A 26,705-nucleotide genomic window follows, 5' to 3' on the forward strand; every position below is an offset into this window, starting at 1 on the left:
CAAAATATATGCAAAAATTCCACAATTTTTGTACATTTCGCACCGTATCTTCAAAACCGTTAATTTTTATACCCTCAGCATTTATGCTAACGAGGGTATATACACTTTCATACGGGCAAAATGTGCCTCATCGAAATAATGGTTTTAGACCCCAAGTATGTTTTTACGAAATGTGTTTCAGACAATTTGGAGTTGATTTAGCCATGTCCGTCCGTCTATCTGTCTGGCTGGCTGGTGCGCACGATAACTCTCGAACTGGGCAACCGATTCAGTTCAAAATTTGGATTTCGTAATATTTTACCCAAACTTAGTTTAAGTTCGAAGATGGGTTATATCGGTCCACTCCTTCCGGTACCTCCCCCACAAAAGTTCGAAAATGTTCGGAAATTTTGTGCGTACGATAACTCTTGAAGGGAGTAACCGATTTGGCCCACACTTTGTACATCGTGAAAGTTCTTCCAGACTTAGATGAAGTTTAAATATGGACTCAATCGGTCCACTCCCACACAAAATTTCGGAAAAGTTCAGTTTAGGACCTGCTCTTGAATCGCTTTGATTTTTGTTGTAGCAACTTGTATTCGCTGTCCCCCATACAACGGTACAAGTTTCATAAGGGACAAGTCCATACTTCCTGAGAAAATAGCCTGAAAGGTGCAAAAAAATCCCTATGACACCGTGTGTAGTGGTTGGAGCGCAAGATAAATTTCGAACGGATCTGCCAATTCGGTCCAAAATTTGGCCTTCGTACTATTTTGTCCAAACATATTTTAAGTTCGAAGATAAACCATGTCGGTCCACTCCCTCAGGTACCTCCCTCACAAAATTTCAAAAATCTGAGAAAATATGCGCACGATAACTCTTGAAGGGAGTGACTGATGTAATCCATACTCTGCACATCCTAATATATCTACCAGATATAGATCAGGTTCGAATATGGTGCACTCCTTTGGGTACCTCCCACACAAAATTTCGGATAAGTTCACTTTAAGACCTGCTCTCGAATCATTTTGATTTTTGTTGAACCGATTTGCATTCGCTACCTCAATTACGACGGTAAAAGTTTTTTCAGGAGCAGGTCCATATTTCTTGGGAAAACATCCCGAAAGGTGTTAAAAGTCCTATGTCACCATATGTGGCTCTAGAACTGTTCTACCGATTTGGTGCAACATTTGGTATACGTCATATTTTATCCAAACTTAGTTTCATGGGGCAATACCGGTCCCCAACTTCCGGTACTCCTCCCAATATTTAAAAAATGTCACTAAAATGTTAGGGCGATATCACTTGAATGGTGCAACCAATTTGGTCCAAACTTTGGATCACCTAATATTTTGTCAAAATTTACTTTAACTTCTAAAATGGCCCATATCGGTCCTCCCTAAGGGTATCTCCCCCACAAAAGTTCAACATTTGTGTTAATTCCTAATCCACATTTTTGTCGGCAAGTTCAAATGTTGAAAAAGGGCCACAAAATTCTGAAGAGACGATAAATACATTCTATCTGTTCGTAGATGAAAGTTTCAATTCACATTGGCTGAGGGTATACCTCTGTCGGCAAAGCCGACTGACACTTTTTTACTTATTCTGAATATTTTCTTTTGGAAAATTTCCCTACAGAAAATACAAATAAAACAAATATTTTAAATTAAAAAAAAAATTAATTTAAATTTTGTTTCAAAGGTAGAACCATGGTATAAGGTAAGAGCAATACCCAGCTGACTGAACTGGGCCGTAATGCTAGTGTCAAATTCCGTACGACATTTTATATATTTGTTTCTATTTTCAATGTATATTAGTGATACATATTTGTTGAGGAAAAAATATATCATTCCGAAAAAAAAAAATATTTCCCATAAATACTTCTTCATAGCAAGGACATGAACCTCGTCCAAGTCCGAACGACGTGCCTCGCACAAAAACACTGCTTACAGAGGCGGTACAGCAGTTGTTAGTATGTGTGATATTTTGTTAAATTTGGAAAAAGGTAAAGCCCTAATAAACATGTGCCTTTTGATTTCAAAAACAAACGACTGAAACAGCTTCACCTATTTCAATGAATTTCCAGCGATCCCAAAGATCTTTGTAAAAATTCTACCTTCTGCGAGAAATTATGCATTTAGTGGAATGATATGGAAACATTCAAATTGAAAATGTAACGAATTTTCATTCATGTTTTTAAACATATTCAACCAAATGTGAAAAATTATTAGTTTTTAAATTCCAATAATTTATAGATATTTTCTTATTTTGTTTACATATACAGGAAACACTAACATTACAAACAAAAACAATTTTCTATGTGGTTGTTGTTGAGTTGTAGTATTTGTTGTAGTATTTACTTTACCTTGTTTCTTCTACCATGAGGTAGAACTTACAACTTATCCAAAAATAAAAAATAAAGTCTTACAGACCCCCATACTCTTAATGCAACATCTGGCAACTATGTACCGTCATTCATATTCATTTCAAATTGTTTTGCTTAATTAAATCGAAAACACTGACTATTCGTTCACTTGTTTAATAAAAAACTACGATATAACACACATACACTCTCATATATGCAAGTACATGATACGTTTGCTCTACAAATTATTCAATTCGAAATTTTTTTTGTGTATTGTTTTAATTAGTTAACTTTTATTATCGCCCTCGTCTCCACCTAACGTCATGATATTTTTATTTATTTTGTCATTTCATGAAGCCGAGAGAGAGGGGAAGAAAAAAGCTCGTGCTTAAGTAGGTTCTTTAACAATAAAAGAAAAAGTATTTTGGTCAAGGTTATGTTGTTTTCTTTTTCTAGAGAAAAATTGAATGAAATAAATATCAAAAATTATAAAACGAATATTATTTGGCAACCGGAAACTTCAACCGAATACACAAATTATGGCAACGAAATGCAGCACTAAAAAAATGTATCTAAAAATTGAATACCCGAGTTGGCCGAAACTCTTCAAATTGTTGCCTGTGAGATACCAAAGGGGCGTTGGCCATTATGCGCCATGGTTTCAGCTGTCAAGGCGCGAAAAATGTAAAACTTCTTGACGACACGTCCGGTCGTCTTTTTAAATAACCGTGTCATAGTATTTTTCGGAAGGGTATTCTACAAATAAATCCAGGAGGGTTTGACCCACAGAGGACCTGGGTACGCCGTTTATATCCCAGCATGCACTATTCGTTCCTTGTGAATATGCAGGAATATATCGTTTTTTTTTTTTTTGTCCAATCACCAACTGATAGTTTGAGCTAACCCCTTTCCCTATATCGGGGACACGAACAATGCAAGCTCTCTATTTCCTTCTTCAATTTAATTTTATGCACTCCTTATCTCTATTTTTTGGGTTTTCTAAAGGTCAAAGCATTTCAAGTGCACCTTGTACATACATTTGTTGCCTGGCGTAATCAATTGAATATTTTCAAGTTATTTAATCAAAAATAATTTGTATTATCTATAGGTGTTGAAATTATCAGGTGATTAACCTCACACTTACTTAACCTTTAAATGTTATCATAGAACTCAAAGAACAACACATTACTTCCCCTGCTAACCTTTAAGTTGAAATTATAGAAACGCATACTTGCCATGTCTTGCCCAAGAACTTAAAATTTCAAAATTATATTACTTCATATCATTATCGACATTTTCACAATATGACTAAATACTATAAGAATTTATTTCCTGCAAAAGTGAGATTTCAAATACCTCAAATTACACTGGCAATGTCGACGACGAAGTCTGCATTTGTTGGTTGGTTACGTTTCCTTCTTATCAGACGATAAGAATGTTTGGTATTTCAATATTTCTAGGTTACAAAATGAAATTTAAATCTATGTTGTTTGGAAACTCACATTTGGCGGAGGCCTTGAAAAAAAGCGAAACCCTCAAATTAAATTCCCCCCAAAAAAGAAGAACAACAACAATTCAATTGAAACAAAACAAAGATATGACGTCTATTTGTACTACGGTCGTTCGGTCGGTCTAGGCAATCAGTTAAAGTTTCTTCGTTTGTATGTCAACCCAACCAACCAACCATGCACGAAAAAATGACTTATTTTTTCGGTTGGGGAATTTTTCTTTTTATCAAAAAAAAAGCATACTCTGTAAATAGAAAATTACCTCAGAGCAAAAAATAAACTGAAATTAAAAACACCTTTAAAACAGAAAAAATAATTTGTGGTGTTAGGTAGAAAGATTAATATTTTTTAATGAATTATAAAATTGTATAATTAATTTAAAACCAGTAAGAAAAGGATCAATGTTGGACGGGACCGACTTTATGATATCCCTGTGAAATGGTCCTTCTATGGACCCTTTCGGAAAGAAAGGGTGCTTCTATAGACCCTTTCTGCAAGACATGCTGTTTCTAGAGACCCTTTCTGAAAAAAGGCTGCTTCTAGATACCGTTTCTGAAAGAAAGTCTTCTTCTAGGGAACCTCCCTGAAATAAAGGCTGTTGTAAGAGACCCTTTGTGAAAGAAAGGCTGCTTCTATAGACCCTTTTTGAAAGAAATGCTGCTTCTATTGACCATATCTGAAAAAAATGGTGCTTCTATAGACCCTTTCTGGAAGAAATGTTGCTTCTTAAGACCCTTTCTGTAAGTAAGGGTAATTCTATAGACCCTTTCTGACAGAAGGGGTGATTCTATGGACCCTTTCTGAAAGAAAAGCTGCTTCTATAGATCCGTTCTGAAAGAAAGGCTGCTTCTGTAGACCCTTTCAAAAATAAAAGTCGCTTTTACAGACACCTTCTGATAGAAAGGGTGCTGCTGTAGATCCCTTTTAAAAGAAAGGGTGCTTATAAAGACCCCTTTTGAAAGAAATGGTGCTTCTATAGACCCTTTCTGAAAGAAAGGCTGCATCTATAGACCCTTTCTAAAAGAAATGGTGCTTCTATAGATGAGGGAAAGGGTGCTTCTATAGACCCTTTTTGAAAGAAAAGCTGCTTTTAGAGACCCTTTTTGAACGAAAAGCAGCTTCTAGGGACCCTTCCTAAGAGAAAGGGTGATTTTGTAGACGCTTTCTGAAAAAAGGATGCTTCTATAGACCCATTCTGAGAGAAAATCTGCTCCTAGAGACCCTTTCTGAAAGAAAGGTAGCTTCGATGGACCTTTTTAAAGTGGTGCTTCTGGAGACGCTCTCCGAAAGAAAGGCTGCCCCTAGAGATCCTTTCTGAAAGAAAGACTGCTTTTTGAGACTCTTTTTGAAAGAAACGCTGCTTCTAGAGACACTTTTTGAAAGAAAGGGTGCTTCTATAGACCCTTTCTGAAAAAAGGCCTGCTTCTAGAGACGCTTTGTGAAAGAAAAACTGCTTCTATGGACCCTTTCTAAAATAAAGGGTGCTTCTATGGATCTCTTCTGCAAGAAAGGGTGCTTTTTTATGAGGACCCTTTCTGAAAGAAAGGTTGCTTATGAGAACCCTTTCTGAAAGAAAGCTTTCTTATGAGGACCCTTTCTGAAAAAATGTGCTAATATAGACAATTTCTGAAAGAAAAGTTGCTTCTAGAGACCTCTTGTAAAAGAAAGGGTGCTTCTTTAGACTCTTTCCGTTCGGACTCGGCCACCAAAAATAGGTCTCATTTTTAGCTAATATGAATCGGTGTGCACTAAGGTGAGCCAAAAACATGTTTTTTTTATTTCCTACCCCCTAATTTGTTTTCATTTGACCCAACACCTTATATATGAAATTTTATGGCGATCGGTTAGCGTTAACCCATCAGAAATCATTTTTTACTCACAATAATGAACTGGTAAACTGAATTTGTTTGTGCGGTGCATATATATGAACCTGAGCGCTATATTTATTCATATCTGAACCGATTTCAATGTAATTTGGGAAACTTGTTACGAGGCCAGATTCCGTTACACATTTCAAATTTCAACGAAATTGAGCATACAAAGCGCGATTGGTGCACCAATCGGGCAAAAATATATGTGAGGGCTATATCGAAATCTTATTCTTCTTCCGATTCTTACCAAAATAAATAGGGTTCGTCCTTTGGTAAAAAAAAACCATCTTCCCCAATTTTCATGCAGTTTCATATTTAAATGAATTGGAAAGTACTACAGTACTTTTCGCGTAAATGCATTTATTTTAGCTGCGTTAAAGCTTTAGCTTCGCAATTCAATTTTTCTGGCGTAGAACAAATATGATATTTTATGTCAAATTTTTATTAAGATAACTGAATTTTTTGGCTTACGTGCAATTTTTTAATCGGCAGCTAAGTGAAAACTTTTGTATTTGCAAAATAAATCCGAAGAAATGTTTCTTACGAAAAAACCAAAAGTCTGCCATACACTTCAGAGTGTCGCTGGAATAGTGCAATATTTTTCATAAATATTTCTATGATTTTTTCTCATCATTTCTTCCTTATAATTTATTTATTAATTTATTTTTTCCTTTGTTTTTTTTTTTTCTTTTCTTACAGCATCACAATATGAACCGGGCGGTTATTCATTGCAATCACAGACGACTCGTAACACAGCCAACATGACACAACGTGATGGCATTATGAAATTCGAAAATGAGCGAATCAAAACGTTACAAGAGGAACGTCTGCACATACAGAAAAAGACCTTCACAAAATGGATGAACTCCTTTCTGGTAAAGGTATGTACATACATACCTAACATACCCATGCATATTTAAAATTATTTGCAATCAATAAAAAACAATTATTTTGTTAATTGATTGCCAAGATAACAAGTTTTGTGTCCATACAGTAAAATATTTTCTATCACTTTCTCCTTTGTCTCTTTCTCTATCCGATGATAGGCAAAATTGGAGGTCGAAGATCTTTTTACGGATTTAGCAGACGGTGTCAAACTATTGAAATTACTTGAAATAATATCCGGCGAAAAACTGGGAAAACCAAATAATGGACGCATGCGTGTCCATAAAATCGAAAATGTCAACAAGAGTCTGGCATTCTTGCACACCAAGGTATGTATTCGAAATATCATTATGGGCGGGAAAAGTTATTATATTGAAAACAATAAGTAATTGGAGCTAAGCAAGTAAAAAAGTGCCAGTCGATGTAGCGTCTGATGTATACCCTATGACAGGGATAAGAAATAATGTGGGACAACGCTATTGAAAGCCCATAGAAAGTTAGAAGATAAAGACGGGGTTTTAACTTCTATATTTGTTTTTAGAGATTTTTGTTGTTAACACCCCAGAGTTCAGATCTAATAGTACGTTTATATATAACCGGATTTAACAAACCCACTGGGTTTTAAATGTCAATTCCATTACATATCACGGTGCTCTTGAAACAATTTTAAATGGAAGGTGCTTACACCTCGGAAGTTTTTGCGGATTCTGAAACTACAATGTTTATAGATGAGAAAAATCAAAAAAACAAAAAAATCGCCGGAGCGCTTTTTTAAATAAATCGCGATTTAATTTGACGTTTTTAGTAGTTGTTTAGGTTACCACGATTTTGCTTAGAAACAGCAAGTCCTATCAATATCGGACTAAAGAAAATGTTGTAGCTATGAAAATTCTCTACAAGATAGACCTTTATGGTATTCACGTAGGTTTTACCGTTTTTGAGATATAGAAGTTCAAATTGGGACAATTCAAATTCAATTCAATTCTGTATCGCCCCCTTATAAAACAATGACATGACTGCAAATTCCCAACTTAAACTTATATATCTAAAAAAATGTTACAACTTAGGATAAGTTACTTAAGCCAGTCTTGTAGAGAATTTTCACAGCTTTAAGATTTTCTCAGGTCCCATATCGATAAGACTTACCGTATTCTAGCAAAATCGCGAAACCCCAACAAAAAAACCTAAAAATTTAAACTGAGCTTCTTTATCTCAACAATGGTACACGCTGGGAACAAACAATAAACGTCACTCCTCTAGAGAATTTTCACAGCTACAACATTTTTTTAGCTCCATTTCGATTGGATTTGCGGTTTCCAAGCAAAATCGTGAAAACCTAAAAAACACCTAAAAATGTGAACTTTTACCGCGATTTATTTAAAAATCCCTACAGCGATTTTTTATTGTTTTTGTATTTTTCTCAACTATGAACACTGCTGTTTCAGAACTCATAAAAACTTTCTCTGTGTAAGCGGTTTTCATCAAAAGTTGGTTAAGGCGCACCCTTCATGACATTGTTTTATAAGGGGGCGATACAGTCAGTGCATTGTCCCAATTTGAACTTCTATATCTCAAAAATGGTAAAAACTACGACAATACCATAAAGGCCGATCTTGTAGAGAATTTTCATAGCTACAACATTTTCCTTAGTCCCCTTTTGACACGACTTGCGGTTTCTAAGCAAAATCGTGAAAACCTAAACAACTCCTAAAAATGTTAACTTAAATCGCGATTTATTGAAAAAGCGCTCCGGCGATTTTTTTGTTTTTAATTTTTCTCATCTATGAACATTGTAGTTTCAGAATCCGCATAAACTTCCAAGGTGTAAGCACCATCCATTTAAAATTGTTTCAAGAGCACCGTGATATACGTCAAACAAATCCTCATAAAGAAGATAAACCCTGCAAAAGGCTATAATATAAACATGGCCTAAATGTTTTCTTGGAACATGTGGACCCCAATAACTAAATTACACCGTGTTAATCAGATCCCCAAAGTCTACATTCAACAAAAATTGTTAAATCATTTAGAATACCGGACTTAAACTTGATTTATGCAAACAATTTTTGGCTTTTTTGGTGGAGGTACCCGAAGGAACGTATCTGTATAGACCATCTTCGAACTTGATCGAAGAGTTTGGCAGAAATATTGCGATACACGAATTTTTTTTGGATACCCCCTTCGAATGTTGAAGCTTTTTTGGCAGCTTTCCGTTTTCCCAGGAAGTATGAACTTGCTCTCTAAAAAATGTTATCATTATAACAGGGTTCCTTGCGGTTCCAAAATTCAATAATTCAAAACAATTTGAAACCTGGTCTTAAACTGGACTTTGAGAGTATCCGAAGGGGTGGTTATATGGTTCATCTTCGATCGAGTTATTTCGATCGATATTTTCAGTATTTGGATTACGACATCCGTTGTCGAATACACTTTAGATTGGAGTCTAGCGAGTTTTTGCCCGTCACACATTTGCTGTCGAAATGTTTATTTTTGCGGCAAAAAACTAACTTTAATGGAACATTTTGCAATATAACAAATCAAAATCACATACTAATGACTTTTTCCAAAAAAAAGGTAGACAAAAAGGGGCTGTTTCTTAAAAATTAAAAATATATTTTCCAATGCCAGAATGCGATTTTTATATTTTTACATAGTGGAATTTTCGGGTCACTATTTATTACTTTTAATTTTTCACTATTTTCTATTATTTTATACAATATTCATGTTTTCATTTCATTTTACGAGAAACTTGCCGCACAACGACTTGTTTGTTGTAATAGGTCTGTCTGGTTACTTTCCCAGCAAGAATTGTCCAACAAGAACTTTCTTAAAGAGTATGAGTTTTTATTCTCTTTTGCAAGAAAACTGTATCATGATTCATGATCCAGAGAGAGAGATCCACAGGTCGTAGCCTATCACGCAGGCTTGAATAACATTCACACAGGTTCAGTTGTGCAGTCAGTGCAAAGGTACATTGTGAAAAAAGAACTCGGAGACCACTCCAAACCAGTAAAACTCGAAGTGTAAGCATAGAGGCAGAGTATTAAAAGCGAAGCGGAAGTCTCATAAAAACGTAGAAGTTTTTTTAATCGGCTTCAAATCCACAATAAGACGTTTGAAGTTCAAGTAAAAATATTCTTTAATTCATCCACGCTTTGTAGGGCCAAGTAAAAATATTCTTTAATACATCCACGCCTTGAAGGGCCAAGTAAATATATTCTTTAATTCATCCACGCTTTGTAGGGCCAAGTAAAAATATTCTTTAATTCATCCACGCTTTGTAGGGCCAAGTAAAAATATTCTTTAATACATCCACGCCTTGAAGGGCCAAGTAAATATATTCTTTAATTCATCCACGCTTTGTAGGGCCAAGTAAAAATATTCTTTAATACATCCACGCCTTGAAGGGCCAAGTAAATATATTCTTTAATTCATCCACGCTTTGTAGGGCCAAGTAAAAATATTCTTTAATACATCCACGCCTTGAAGGGCCAAGTAAATATATTCTTTAATTCATCCACGCTTTGTAGGGCCAAGTAAAAATATTCTTTAATACATCCACGCCTTGAAGGGCCAAGTAAATATATTCTTTAATTCATCCACGCTTTGTAGGGCCAAGTAAAAATATTCTTTAATACATCCACGCCTTGAAGGGCCAAGTAAAAATATTCTTTAATACATCCACGCCTTGAAGGGCCAAGTAAAAATATTCTTTAATACATCCACGCCTTGAAGGGCCAAGTAAAAATATTCTTTAATACATCCACGCCTTGAAGGGCCAAGTAAAAATATTCTTTAATACATCCACGCCTTGAAGGGCCAAGTAAAAATATTCTTTAATACATCCACGCCTTGAAGGGCCAAGTAAAAATATTCTTTAATACATCCACGCCTTGAAGGGCCAAGTAAAAATATTCTTTAATACATCCACGCCTTGAAAGGCCAAGTAAAAATATTCTTTAATACATCCACGCCTTGAAAGGCCAAGTAAAAATATTCTTTAATACATCCACGCCTTGAAAGGCCAAGTAAAAATATTCTTTAATACATCCACGCCTTGAAGGGCCAAGTAAAAATATTCTTTAATACATCCACGCCTTGAAGGGCCAAGTAAAAATATTCTTTAATACATCCACGCCTTGAAGGGCCACGTAAAAATATTCTTTAATACATCCACGCCTTGAAGGGCCAAGTGAAAATATTCTTTAATACATCCACGCCTTGAAGGGCCAAGTGAAAATATTCTTTAATACATCCACGCCTTGAAGGGCCAAGTAAAAATATTCTTTAATACATCCACGCCTTGAAGGGCCAAGTAAAAATATTCTTTAATACATCCACGCCTTGAAGGGCCAAGTAAAAATATTCTTTAATACATCCACGCCTTGAAGGGCCAAGTAAAAATATTCTTTAATACATCCACGCCTTGAAGGGCCAAGTAAAAATATTCTTTAATACATCCACGCCTTGAAGGGCCAAGTAAAAATATTCTTTAATACATCCACGCCTTGAAGGGCCAAGTAAAAATATTCTTTAATACATCCACGCCTTGAAGGGCCAAGTAAAAATATTCTTTAATACATCCACGCCTTGAAGGGCCAAGTAAAAATATTCTTTAATACATCCACGCCTTGAAGGGCCAAGTAAAAATATTCTTTAATACATCCACGCCTTGAAGGGCCAAGTAAAAATATTCTTTAATACATCCACGCCTTGAAGGGCCAAGTAAAAATATTCTTTAATACATCCACGCCTTGAAGGGCCAAGTAAAAATATTCTTTAATACATCCACGCCTTGAAGGGCCAAGTAAAAATATTCTTTAATACATCCACGCCTTGAAGGGCCAAGTAAAAATATTCTTTAATACATCCACGCCTTGAAGGGCCAAGTAAAAATATTCTTTAATACATCCACGCCTTGAAGGGCCAAGTAAAAATATTCTTTAATACATCCACGCCTTGAAGGGCCAAGTAAAAATATTCTTTAATACATCCACGCCTTGAAGGGCCACGTAAAAATATTCTTTAATACATCCACGCCTTGAAGGGCCAAGTAAAAATATTCTTTAATACATCCACGCCTTGAAGGGCCAAGTAAAAATATTCTTTAATACATCCACGCCTTGAAGGGCCAAGTAAAAATATTCTTTAATACATCCACGCCTTGAAGGGCCAAGTAAAAATATTCTTTAATACATCCACGCCTTGAAGGGCCAAGTAAAAATATTCTTTAATACATCCACGCCTTGAAGGGCCAAGTAAAAATATTCTTTAATACATCCACGCCTTGAAGGGCTGAGTAAAAATATTCTTTAATACATCCACGCCTTGAAGGGCTGAGTAAAAATATTCTTTAATACATCCACGCCTTGAAGGGCCAAGTAAAAATATTCTTTAATACATCCACGCCTTGAAGGGCTGAGTAAAAATATTCTTTAATACATCCACGCCTTGAAGGGCTAAGTAAAAATATTCTTTAATACATCCACGCCTTGAAGGGCCAAGTAAAAATATTCTTTAATACATCCACGCCTTGAAGGGCCAAGTAAAAATATTCTTTAATACATCCACGCCTTGAAGGGCCAAGTAAAAATATTCTTTAATACATCCACGCCTTGAAGGGCCAAGTAAAAATATTCTTTAATACATCCACGCCTTGAAGGGCCAAGTAAAAATATTCTTTAATACATCCACGCCTTGAAGGGCCAAGTAAAAATATTCTTTAATACATCCACGCCTTGAAGGGCCAAGTAAAAATATTCTTTAATACATCCACGCCTTGAAGGGCCAAGTAAAAATATTCTTTAATACATCCACGCCTTGAAGGGCCAAGTAAAAATATTCTTTAATACATCCACGCCTTGAAGGGCCAAGTAAAAATATTCTTTAATACATCCACGCCTTGAAGGGCCAAGTAAAAATATTCTTTAATACATCCACGCCTTGAAGGGCCAAGTAAAAATATTCTTTAATACATCCACGCCTTGAAGGGCCAAGTAAAAATATTCTTTAATACATCCACGCCTTGAAGGGCCAAGTAAAAATATTCTTTAATACATCCACGCCTTGAAGGGCCAAGTAAAAATATTCTTTAATACATCCACGCCTTGAAGGGCCAAGTAAAAATATTCTTTAATACATCCACGCCTTGAAGGGCCAAGTAAAAATATTCTTTAATACATCCACGCCTTGAAGGGCCAAGTAAAAATATTCTTTAATACATCCACGCCTTGAAGGGCCAAGTAAAAATATTCTTTAATACATCCACGCCTTGAAGGGCCAAGTAAAAATATTCTTTAATACATCCACGCCTTGAAGGGCCAAGTAAAAATATTCTTTAATACATCCACGCCTTGAAGGGCCAAGTAAAAATATTCTTTAATACATCCACGCCTTGAAGGGCCAAGTAAAAATATTCTTTAATACATCCACGCCTTGAAGGGCCAAGTAAAAATATTCTTTAATACATCCACGCCTTGAAGGGCCAAGTAAAAATATTCTTTAATACATCCACGCCTTGAAGGGCCAAGTAAAAATATTCTTTAATACATCCACGCCTTGAAGGGCCAAGTAAAAATATTCTTTAATACATCCACGCCTTGAAGGGCCAAGTAAAAATATTCTTTAATACATCCACGCCTTGAAGGGCCAAGTAAAAATATTCTTTAATACATCCACGCCTTGAAGGGCCAAGTAAAAATATTCTTTAATACATCCACGCCTTGAAGGGCCAAGTAAAAATATTCTTTAATACATCCACGCCTTGAAGGGCCAAGTAAAAATATTCTTTAATACATCCACGCCTTGAAGGGCCAAGTAAAAATATTCTTTAATACATCCACGCCTTGAAGGGCCAAGTAAAAATATTCTTTAATACATCCACGCCTTGAAGGGCCAAGTAAAAATATTCTTTAATACATCCACGCCTTGAAGGGCCAAGTAAAAATATTCTTTAATACATCCACGCCTTGAAGGGCCAAGTAAAAATATTCTTTAATACATCCACGCCTTGAAGGGCCAAGTAAAAATATTCTTTAATACATCCACGCCTTGAAGGGCCAAGTAAAAATATTCTTTAATACATCCACGCCTTGAAGGGCCAAGTAAAAATATTCTTTAATACATCCACGCCTTGAAGGGCCAAGTAAAAATATTCTTTAATACATCCACGCCTTGAAGGGCCAAGTAAAAATATTCTTTAATACATCCACGCCTTGAAGGGCCAAGTAAAAATATTCTTTAATACATCCACGCCTTGAAGGGCCAAGTAAAAATATTCTTTAATACATCCACGCCTTGAAGGGCCAAGTAAAAATATTCTTTAATACATCCACGCCTTGAAGGGCCAAGTAAAAATATTCTTTAATACATCCACGCCTTGAAGGGCCAAGTAAAAATATTCTTTAATACATCCACGCCTTGAAGGGCCAAGTAAAAATATTCTTTAATACATCCACGCCTTGAAGGGCCAAGTAAAAATATTCTTTAATACATCCACGCCTTGAAGGGCCAAGTAAAAATATTCTTTAATACATCCACGCCTTGAAGGGCCAAGTAAAAATATTCTTTAATACATCCACGCCTTGAAGGGCCAAGTAAAAATATTCTTTAATACATCCACGCCTTGAAGGGCCAAGTAAAAATATTCTTTAATACATCCACGCCTTGAAGGGCCAAGTAAAAATATTCTTTAATACATCCACGCCTTGAAGGGCCAAGTAAAAATATTCTTTAATACATCCACGCCTTGAAGGGCCAAGTAAAAATATTCTTTAATACATCCACGCCTTGAAGGGCCAAGTAAAAATATTCTTTAATACATCCACGCCTTGAAGGGCCAAGTAAAAATATTCTTTAATACATCCACGCCTTGAAGGGCCAAGTAAAAATATTCTTTAATACATCCACGCCTTGAAGGGCCAAGTAAAAATATTCTTTAATACATCCACGCCTTGAAGGGCCAAGTAAAAATATTCTTTAATACATCCACGCCTTGAAGGGCCAAGTAAAAATATTCTTTAATACATCCACGCCTTGAAGGGCCAAGTAAAAATATTCTTTAATACATCCACGCCTTGAAGGGCCAAGTAAAAATATTCTTTAATACATCCACGCCTTGAAGGGCCAAGTAAAAATATTCTTTAATACATCCACGCCTTGAAGGGCCAAGTAAAAATATTCTTTAATACATCCACGCCTTGAAGGGCCAAGTAAAAATATTCTTTAATACATCCACGCCTTGAAGGGCCAAGTAAAAATATTCTTTAATACATCCACGCCTTGAAGGGCCAAGTAAAAATATTCTTTAATACATCCACGCCTTGAAGGGCCAAGTAAAAATATTCTTTAATACATCCACGCCTTGAAGGGCCAAGTAAAAATATTCTTTAATACATCCACGCCTTGAAGGGCCAAGTAAAAATATTCTTTAATACATCCACGCCTTGAAGGGCCAAGTAAAAATATTCTTTAATACATCCACGCCTTGAAGGGCCAAGTAAAAATATTCTTTAATACATCCACGCCTTGAAGGGCCAAGTAAAAATATTCTTTAATACATCCACGCCTTGAAGGGCCAAGTAAAAATATTCTTTAATACATCCACGCCTTGAAGGGCCAAGTAAAAATATTCTTTAATACATCCACGCCTTGAAGGGCCAAGTAAAAATATTCTTTAATACATCCACGCCTTGAAGGGCCAAGTAAAAATATTCTTTAATACATCCACGCCTTGAAGGGCCAAGTAAAAATATTCTTTAATACATCCACGCCTTGAAGGGCCAAGTAAAAATATTCTTTAATACATCCACGCCTTGAAGGGCCAAGTAAAAATATTCTTTAATACATCCACGCCTTGAAGGGCCAAGTAAAAATATTCTTTAATACATCCACGCCTTGAAGGGCCAAGTAAAAATATTCTTTAATACATCCACGCCTTGAAGGGCCAAGTAAAAATATTCTTTAATACATCCACGCCTTGAAGGGCCAAGTAAAAATATTCTTTAATACATCCACGCCTTGAAGGGCCAAGTAAAAATATTCTTTAATACATCCACGCCTTGAAGGGCCAAGTAAAAATATTCTTTAATACATCCACGCCTTGAAGGGCCAAGTAAAAATATTCTTTAATACATCCACGCCTTGAAGGGCCAAGTAAAAATATTCTTTAATACATCCACGCCTTGAAGGGCCAAGTAAAAATATTCTTTAATACATCCACGCCTTGAAGGGCCAAGTAAAAATATTCTTTAATACATCCACGCCTTGAAGGGCCAAGTAAAAATATTCTTTAATACATCCACGCCTTGAAGGGCCAAGTAAAAATATTCTTTAATACATCCACGCCTTGAAGGGCCAAGTAAAAATATTCTTTAATACATCCACGCCTTGAAGGGCCAAGTAAAAATATTCTTTAATACATCCACGCCTTGAAGGGCCAAGTAAAAATATTCTTTAATACATCCACGCCTTGAAGGGCCAAGTAAAAATATTCTTTAATACATCCACGCCTTGAAGGGCCAAGTAAAAATATTCTTTAATACATCCACGCCTTGAAGGGCCAAGTAAAAATATTCTTTAATACATCCACGCCTTGAAGGGCCAAGTAAAAATATTCTTTAATACATCCACGCCTTGAAGGGCCAAGTAAAAATATTCTTTAATACATCCACGCCTTGAAGGGCCAAGTAAAAATATTCTTTAATACATCCACGCCTTGAAGGGCCAAGTAAAAATATTCTTTAATACATCCACGCCTTGAAGGGCCAAGTAAAAATATTCTTTAATACATCCACGCCTTGAAGGGCCAAGTAAAAATATTCTTTAATACGTCCACGCCTTGAAGGGCCAAGTAAAAATATTCTTTAATACATCCACGCCTTGAAGGGCCAAGTAAAAATATTCTTTAATACATCCACGCCTTGAAGGGCCAAGTAAAAATATTCTTTAATACATCCACGCCTTGAAGGGCCAAGTAAAAATATTCTTTAATACATCCACGCCTTGAAGGGCCAAGTAAAAATATTCTTTAATACATCCACGCCTTGAAGGGCCAAGTAAAAATATTCTTTAATACATCCACGCCTTGAAGGGCCAAGTAAAAATATTCTTTAATACGTCCACGCCTTGAAGGGCCAAGTAAAAATATTCTTTAATACATCCACGCCTTGAAGGGCCAAGTAAAAATATTCTTTAATACATCCACGCCTTGAAGGGCCAAGTAAAAATATTCTTTAATACATCCACGCCTTGAAGGGCCAAGTAAAAATATTCTTTAATACATCCACGCCTTGAAGGGCCAAGTAAAAATATTCTTTAATACATCCACGCCTTGAAGGGCCAAGTAAAAATATTCTTTAATACATCCACGCCTTGAAGGGCCAAGTAAAAATATTATTTAATACATCCACGCCTTGAAGGGCCAAGTAAAAATATTCTTTAATACATCCACGCCTTGAAGGGCCAAGTAAAAATATTCTTTAATACATCCACGCCTTGAAGGGCCAAGTAAAAATATTCTTTAATACATCCACGCCTTGAAGGGTCAAGCCTTATATAAAAGTATTTTAAACATTTGGGGATATTATTAAGGCGATAGCAGGGTTGGAACTTAGGTCTGGGCTCATTCTTATAAATTTCCACTATGAATTGAAATGTTGAACCTTCATAGGTATTTTCACCAAGAAGTAAATCCCAAGACTCATCACACTCATGTTACGCACATAACACTAGCTGCGCATGTAGCTATTATTGAATTCTATAGCCATGAAGTAGCTACATTTGAATCTAACAGGAAAAGAAGAACCAAATTAAGTTAAAATAAGAAAAGAGGACACAAAGTAAGATGATGAGGTGACAAAAGACAAATGAGTAAAACATTACTACTTGGCTGTGTGCGACCACAGAGTTCACTCACCCATCGTTCGGTTCTGGTTTTAGACAACAATAAATAAATGGGTCGGTTTCCAATTGCATGTTTAAGTTACAGAAAGAGGTAGCACAGATTTCGACAAGCGATTGTAAATGTTAAACAATTTCTTAATACCCTCTAAGAAGAAAGAGACACAATTAAATGATTTTAAATAGCCTTTTAATCATATCAGGGGCCATGCCAAGTAACTAACTATCCCTACACTATTTCTACTTACTAAGCAAAATTCATGGCAAAGTCTTGCTTGTACCTAACGGCAGTCACCATCTACTGCAGGCTGACATGATGACATGGGGCGACAGTATAACACTTCAAAGGTTTCTTTTTCACATCACATACACACTTTTTTTATTTTTCTGTTGCTGTTTGTTGTTGATTTTTGTCTGAAAATGCGTTTTGGTCGACTTGGTTGGCTTTCTTCTTCTTCGTCATCGTCGAACATTTTATTGTAGCATGCCGTTGGAAATCTGCTGCATCAAAGCAATGCTACTACAAATTTTTATGGCATGGTTAATTCTTCTGCTTGGCGTGTGACATAGTTTTCTTTTTATTTTGTCGATTTCGTTTTTGTTTCTTCTTTTGCTTTTTTAATTTTCCCTCCCTCTCTCACTTTCTGAGACTGATTTGTAAACACTTGTTTTGCATTGCTTTGCAAAAAAACAGCTCAAACGATAGCAACGATAGCACTAAGCATCCACACAACATCGTCATCAGTTAATTTATGTTGCAAATTTGTCTATAAATTTTCTACTTTCATTTGTTTTCGATGAGTGACAGTATCTCAGATTGAAAATCTTTGGGGAAATTTTAATAAAAGGAACTTTAAACATTTAAATGTGGAGGACACAGATTCAATAATTCTGCAACCTGGGACCTAATTACGACATTCGATTCGATCGAGTATTTGCTCGTGAATGAAAAAATCGCACTAAATAACTAAACGCTTAATTAAACGCTTACATGTGCACCACCAACTGTTTTTTTATATTGTCAACAAAAACTCGCGTGCCGATGGTGAGCGTTGCATACACAACCCAAGGATTACTTAGTAAGTAGTGAAGTAACTAGTTTCACCTTGTTACATTATTTTGTAATGAGCTACATAATGTCTAAGGGATCCGAGTTTTTGCTGGGTTTGCATATTCTTGCAATGTGTTGCGCTAGGTTACCACAGACTAGCCTATTGCTTTATGCGATACCGCCGTGCCAACTTGCCTTCTGGTACAATATAGGTGTCTAATGATAGATCGAGGATACTTGCCAATTACTCAACACGGGGTTCATCCAGTTACTTAAGCATTACCAATGAGATTCCATTTGGGTCCAACACTTTGGAAGATTTCGGATTTCCTATGACATCTGCAACATCGCTCATCGTAAATAGTGGTGGTACCTCCTCGAATGAGTGGGTCTTATACGGCGTAGCATGACACTCTTCGCTCTATATAATTTTCTCCGTTTAAAATAACACTCGCACCTCTTCGGATTTGTCGTTGTCACGCCGTTGAAAGTAACAGTCGTTCTATCATCCCTCTTTCCCGTACTCGAGAGTGATTTAACCCTTGCCCGCTATTTCCTTGCTTAAGATGGTCTAGCCACTTTTTTCCGCTTATGTTCGCCTACTAGCCTGTTGACTTCAACAGTAAGTTCCCTTACGCTTGGGTCCTCAGGATTTAGTATAAGTTCGGCTGTTCGACCACAAGGTATGTAGCAGATGTTCGCTGCAGTGATGATGTCCCTGAAAATTCCCATTCTGAGAGAATGGGTAGCTCTCTGCAGCGCTGATTGGTAAATTCTCTGAAACCTTCAAGGTTCACAAAAGTACGGCGGTCAGAGGTTATGGTCTGTTTATGGAGGTGATTAAGGTCTGAGCCAAGGGAAATAACTTTTTGTCTGACCGGGTGCCAAAATGGTGATGTCCGACGAGCTGTGGCAATCTCTTCTTATCCTTGTAGGAGCGTCTTCATTCACCGTAGAAAATGATGGATCTATCAATTTGCTCGGCCCGAGCTGTACCCCTCTGGCCATTGCCTAGGACGGAATGCCAAAGCTCATGATGAGCATTGAAGTCCCCTAGCACCAAACGGTTATTGCCCTCCAAAAGCGGACTAAGGGCATAAGGTGGAAAGCACACTAGGCCGTCCAAAAAAATTTGCTCTCCCAACCCTAATTTTTTTCTATTTGGTCCAAAAACCTCATATATGAAATATTATGGCGATCGGTTTACGTTAACCCGTGCCACTCGAGCGAAACGGACATTTTCACGAAAATTCTCTATGGTTTGTTGTGGCTAAAAACGAATAATACAAAATTTGTCAAAATCGGATCGGATGTTGATATAGTTCCAATATGCATATTTGGCCGATTTTGGGTATTTCGGACCCTGGTTGGTTGGTTGGTTTACGTGGTGGCCACACTTTATAGCTCCAATTAGTATGTAAGGAATACCGTTTTGAAAACCACATCACTCGTTCAAGGATTGTTATTTCGTAGTATTAAATTGGCAGTTAAATCCAGCCTGATGATTTGAGAAATCGTAGAAGGTCTCCCGGACCTACTTCGGCTATCTCGGCGATATTATGAAGGAACGGCTGTCCTATAGCTTTAAGTCGTCGTTGCATTAGTGCAGGGCAGGAACAGAGGAGGTGCTCAACAGTTTCCTCCTCTTCTTCATCTCCGCAGCTGCGACAGTGGTCGTTGTGTGGTATATTTAAGCGCATTGCGTGGTTACCGATAGCCCAGTGACCGGTTAACACTGCAATAAGTCTTGCCAGGTTCCGTCGATTTTGGCTGATTAGGAACTTTGTGCGTTTGGCGTTGTATTGAGGCCATGTAGATTTTGATATTCGGCATGTTTCCGTTCTGTCCCATCTACTCTCGGCCAATGATAGATAGTATTTGAAGATATCCCCTTTAACTACCCCCATTGGGGTTGCGACTGACGCCTTTGGGAGTTCGTTAGAGGCGGATCCTGCTCTGGCTAGTTCGTCCGCTTTTTCGTTCCCATCCAGTCCCTTATGGCCTGGGATCCAGGTGAGAGTTACTCTTGACAGACGCCCTAGTTTAGCAAGTTCTTCTTTACAATCTTTCACTAGCTTCGATGTGGCGGAGTTTGATTTTAGTGCAAGGAGTGCCGCTTGACTGTCGACAAAAATTCCTATCGAGTTTGGTGTGTGGAGTTGTAAGAGAATAAAACAAGCTTCCTTTATGGCCAGTATCTCCGCCAGAATAACACTGCAGTCGTCAGGTAGCTTTATGGATGTAGATATATTTGCAACATATGAGAAGACACCAGAACCGACTCCACATTTCATCTTGGAACCATCTGTGTATACATTGATGTCATGATCTGTCATTGGTGATCCATTATTCCATTCTTTCTTGCTTGGAAATTTGACTTCAAAAGGCTGATCAAAAGTCATTGTAGGAGCGCAGTAATCAGCAGTAGTTGCTATTTCTTTTGGTAGTTTGTGAAGCACGCACGCATGTCGGTAGGCTCTATCGCTCCATACTCCTAGAGCCCGCAGCCTTGCCGCATTACATGTTGCAGTTGCTTTGATGTGTATGTCTATTGGCAGAATGTGCATCATAACATTGAGGGCTTCAGCCGGACAAGTCCGAATTGCCCCCGTCACCCCGATGCATGCTGATCTTTGTATGCTATATAGTTTTTTCTGTGTAGTTTTCTTTTCCACTGCTGGCCACCATACTAGTGCTCCATATGTGAGAATTGGTCTTATTATACTGGTGTACATCCATAACACCATTTTAGGTTTAAGGCCCCAACGGCTCCCAAACATTTTGCGACACGTATAGTATGCAACGGTTGCTTTGTGAGCACGATGTTCCATGTTACGTTTCCATGATAGCTTTGAATCTAGGATGACGCCTAGGTACTTGGCGTGATCTGATAGGGGTATTTCTTGACCTCTTAGTCGTGGTAGATAAGGTATTGAATATTTGGTCTTTGTGGTGAATAGTACCATCTCAGTTTTCCCTGAATTCACACCCAGTCCACAGCTTGTGGCCCAAGTATCTAGTGATTTCAGGGCCCCGTTCATGATGTCACTTATCACGGATGGGAACAAACCAGAGACGAGTATTACCACATCGTCCGCATAAGTAACCACTTTAATCCCCATATGGTCAAGTTTGATAAGGATTTCGTTAATGACAAGGAGCCAAAGCAGTGGGGATATAACTCCTCCTTGTGGATTTCCTCTGTTTACGTGCTTTGACATACATAGATACATAAATCCTATCCGATTTTAAATTTTTTTTAGGATTCGGTTTTTAGCCACAACAATGACCTATTAACGTTTTTTCATCGATTGGGACAATTGTTGTTGCGGGGTCTGCGAAGTTGGATACATGCTCCTCTTACCGCAGAGGTCCTGGAGCAGCCTCGAAAGTGCACCCATTCCATTTATACATTATACCTAAAGTGGGTATAAAGACTTTGATACGAAATATTTTAAGACAAATTCCGTTTCAAACAATTTGGAGACCATCTGACTGTTGCACTATAACTCTCGAACCAAGTAACCGGTTTAGACCAAACTTTGTACATTCGAGTATATCTTCCATATATAGTTTATGTTTGAAGATGTATCATACCGATTTTATCCACATTGTTCGTCCTAATTAGTCGTAATTTGACATAATATGTTTTCTATGAACCACAAATTCCCTCACCAAAAATTAGAAAATATTCAACTATAAGGTTTTTTAAACTATTATATATAATATTAAATACATATTAGACTTTATCTCTGCTTAATGAATCATACACTATAAATACATAAAAATATACATAGAGATTAGATTAAATACTGATAAATATTAGAGATTGTCCCAATTTATGTATGTCGTCGTCACAGTATTTTTATGGAGAAATTGTGACTCAGTGAAATCTAATAGGAAGCATGCTTATGCTAATTTTGAAATAAATACAGCTTAGATCATTTTAAATCATGATACTGCTTACATGTCTATGTATGTATTTTCATCATCACAATTAATATAATAGTCGTTTGTTTTCAAGCCATACAACCAACCACCTGCTGATGTTCAAATCTAATTAAACGCTACACACATTTAACATTCCAACGCGAACTTATTTAAAAGAAATTATTTTAATGTGTTTTTGCAACTACATACATACAATTGTAATTATTTTTTGCTTAGTTGTGGCAATTTACAGCTCACTTATTTAATTAAGATCTGTGCAAAAAAAAATCGCAGACACTGATTTTTGACAAATGCTCAATTTTAAACATGTTTACATCATTGAGGAGGAGATCGCATTACAAAATAAGTAAACAAGCTACAAGCATTACCAATAGGCTAAAAAAATAATGGATTATACCTTTAAGATATAACTGTTTTTCAATTGAATGAATTAATTGAGATATCATGACCTAAAGATTTTTTTACTCATTACTAAGTAATGATTATGGTGGCACAGAACGTGTGTGTAAGGGTGGCGATTTTTTTAAATTTTTTTTACCGGTAGTATCTCCATACGTTTACTATACTGATGTTGATGTATAGTCGATACAGTTAATGGTTGCCTTATATTTTTGCAAAAGTATCCAGGCTTCGGAACCATACATAAATTAGTAATGTGTTATTTTTGTTTGACGAGATGTGGCTTTGTTTTTAAACTCCTAACTTAAGCCAAAGCAGCACCGGTTGGCCAATACTTTACGAGTACTGCTTCTCGTTTCACAACAGATGTTGTTTATTATGTTTATGGTTTTCCAAAAAACCTGGCCAAAAATCGAAAAAAAAAATTTATCAATTTACACTAAAAAGGGTCAGATATTGTTTATAGGATTCCAGTGCGTGTAGTTATGAAAAAATATATACATTTCTTGTTTAATATGTGGGTATAAAAGCAGGTCAAAGTGGCCCTATTTGGAATTTTATTTTTTTTTAATATTTAAGTTGTTTATAAATCTATGATAATATGCAAAATAAACAACGGTTATTAAATATTTTTTTTTTTTGTAATTGTAATGAAAGGTATGTGAAACGTATTTAAGATGTTCAGTATCGCTAATGAATTGTGCGTTCTTTAGTAATTGATGTCCGTACTTGTTAATTTTTTTCAAGATCAATTTTCACAATAAATTATGAAAATAGTTGTGAGTATGATCGAGTTGGGCCGTGTAATTTATCATTTCATAAAAAAGGAAGGGTTTTTTTTACCAATTTCCATCGAAACATCCTGCACATATTTGCACTTTTCGTTTTTATGTGATATTTTGTCTTGCAGGTATATGAGGAAAAGTCAAAATTTTTTAGTTTCCACGAAGCCAAGGTTTGCACTATTATAATACGCGAACTATTGTAGTTTACCAGTAACTATGACTATTGCTGGATTATTTTAGATGTTTTTGTACAAAGCTCAAAAATTTAGCAAAAAAATTTAATTTACGTGGTAGTTACGACCGCGTAAAGGAAAAAACATAGGTAAAAACACGTTGAAGCTAAACAGGTTTTTTACATTGCTATTCGATTTCTGATTAAACCATTCAAATGACGGACATCTGTCCAAAGTAAGTAGGAGAATACAAAATGAAGATTACACTTCTAATGTATCACTTTCCAGTATTTCCACTGCATCCACCTTTTATGGATGCTGACATTTTGAAGCCGGATTTCAGGTGTTTTTTATATTTTTTATGTAACTGGGACGCGCATTCGGATATTTCGAAAAACCACTTATAGGATTTAAGAACTCGCGATTTCGCATAATCTGATATGTATATTGAGTATGTAGCCCACACAGCAGCAGAGTAATCTACTGCCAAAGGCCAAAATTTAGTGTGATATTTTTTCTAAAAAACCTATTTTTTGGGTACAGTATTTACAATATCGTTTTGAGTGTGCTGGTACCCCGCGATATTTTAGTTTTTCGACGATCCGGATCATATGAATCACAGATCATAAAAATCCATCTACTAGAACGGCGGAAATGGCTACTGCAAAAATTGAAAAATTTGCGAAAAATGTTTTTCAAAATATCGCTGACTAATTCGCGTTTTATGTGGATCGTTTCCATTTCAATGAAGAAAGTGAATCATCATTCGCGTTTGTGCGAAAACAGCGGTTTGAAAAATTTAGTGGCGTGGGAGCTGTATCCCATTTATCCAAAAAATACTGTGTGATGCTACATCCACGGTTCTTGATGGATTTTATTGAAATATGTTTAGATCGATGTATTTTTTCACGGTTGATAGTGAAATCGGATGCGCATAAAAATTGTATACAATTTTATTTCAAGATTATACCCCATTTAAAGGAACCTAACATTTATTTGAAAGATATCCATATCTTCTGCTAGATGTTAGCGTGTTTTCGAGAAGTGGTTAGAATAAAAAATGTGATTTATTGCGTGAAATTTAACTAAAATAGAAGAAAAACTCCGACCTATTTTTCTTACATTTTGTTCAACTAGCTCACAAAATAAATTTTAATAAATATTTTCTCTTACAAAAATTTTATAAATTTCCTTTTGTTTTTGCTATAATATGAAAACCACTAAACGGATTTGTATAGTTTTGGTTTCATTTGAATCTTCGCGATGTATAGATTACGTACATATTTTTTATATATTTTTCAGAGGCATAAGCAGGTTGAATTTTATTAAAACAAGTTGCAAACTACCAATTGTTTGGAATTCTTTCCTAATTTCCGCGAAAATGCACAACTTTTTCACTAACGTTATGGGACCTCAGTAAACATATAGTAATTAAGAGAGTTTCTCAATATAATGATTAGAGTCTTATAAAGATTTTTTTCTTTTTATCAGAATTGAAACCGCCATAACTTTTACGCGCAACAACCAAAATTAGTATCACGAACACATTTAAGAATGGCATTTTTTCCCAATCTATGTACCAAAAATCTTTCATGTAGCTTAAAAAAAAATTTTAATTTTTTTTATGGAAAACTAAAAAATTTTGTCTTTTCTTCAAATACAGATTTTCTTTCATTCAGAATATCAGAATATAGTAAAGGGTCACTTTCTGGCGCTTGGGCATAATTTAGAGTTTTGATATATTTTAAGACCTATAGTAAAATTTTATGGCGAACAAATTTCTAGAATATTTTGGTCTGATCCGATCACATTTTATAGGATATTTTAAAGATTTGTGGAAAAAGGGACCAAAAGGACCCCTTTTATGACTCGCACGAGAAATTGTGGAAGCTTGCACCCCTATTTTAGTTTCTTGGTTTTTTGGCAAAATTGATACCGATATTTCATTGGTATGTAATGCAAATAGAGATTTAATTTCTTTGGTGACTTATAGTGAAATTTAGCTGAGAACATTTTTGTCTTTGACGCCATTCTTCTAAAATGATGCTTTGTATGACAATTTTGCCAAAACTTTGATAAAGTACGGCATTAACCCTAAAATGTTTTTCTAATTTGCATATTTTTGGAGTTAAGGTAAGATATAGAGTTTTGGTGTATTCTAGGACCTATAGTAAAAATTGATGGCAAAGAAATTTGTAAAATATTTTGATCCGATAAGATCACATTTTATAGGAGGAGGGACCAAAAAGACCCTTTAAAAGACCGCCAGAGTGTTAAATAATATCAAAAATGTAATCAGCGGCCCGAAAAACATAAGAACCAAAGGTTAGGTCAAAATCCACTCATTTTTAGAGTTTTGGCCAGGTTTTTCGGAAAATCGGACACTGTGCGGTGCCGAGGTAGACGAGGTCTTTAATTATTTCAAAAATACTGAAACCAACCTCCACAATTGGCCCGAGTTCTGTCGACGCATTGCGAGTCAATACCGTCAACTTGCTATTGTTGCCGTTTACTGCCACAACCACTTCTTCTTCAATCTTCTTAAAGGTATCAATCAGTTACTTATTTTACTGATCGACCCATAATCTCAATGTCGTTAGCATAAACATTTCATTTCTTTGAGTTTTGCATCTCGTGTAGCCTTGAATAGGTCACACAAAATCCTATCTTCTTGTCTGAAGCCTTTTTATCCCCTCCACCATAGTATGGAGGGTATATTAAGTTTGTTTTTCTGTTTGTAACAAATCGAACTAATCATTTTCGGCCATATAAAGTACATATAAATTCTTGATCAGGATAAAATTCTAAGACGATCTAGCCATGTCCGTCCGTCCGCTCG

The 26,705-nt window shown here is 36.1% G+C and overlaps 1 protein-coding gene across 8 annotated transcripts in view; it reads left to right on the forward strand.

The window, feature by feature from the left end:
- The window catches only part of kst (spectrin beta chain, non-erythrocytic 5 kst), a 204,228-nt gene that overhangs the window by 145,928 nt on the left and 31,595 nt on the right, over positions 1 to 26,705 (forward strand). For all 8 annotated transcript variants that reach the window (XM_073983951.1, XM_073983945.1, XM_073983947.1 and 5 more), the window contains 2 exons: positions 6,423 to 6,604; positions 6,770 to 6,937. In XM_073983951.1, coding sequence (XP_073840052.1) covers positions 6,485 to 6,604; positions 6,770 to 6,937 — 288 coding nt within the window. In that variant the 5' untranslated portion in view covers positions 6,423 to 6,484. The remainder of the gene's footprint in view (positions 1 to 6,422; positions 6,605 to 6,769; positions 6,938 to 26,705) is intronic.

Source organism: Musca autumnalis, unplaced genomic scaffold (genome assembly GCF_047663935.1).
Source record: "Musca autumnalis isolate F117 unplaced genomic scaffold, ASM4766393v1 scaffold_4, whole genome shotgun sequence".
In the NCBI taxonomy this organism is placed as follows: domain Eukaryota; kingdom Metazoa; phylum Arthropoda; class Insecta; order Diptera; family Muscidae; genus Musca; species Musca autumnalis.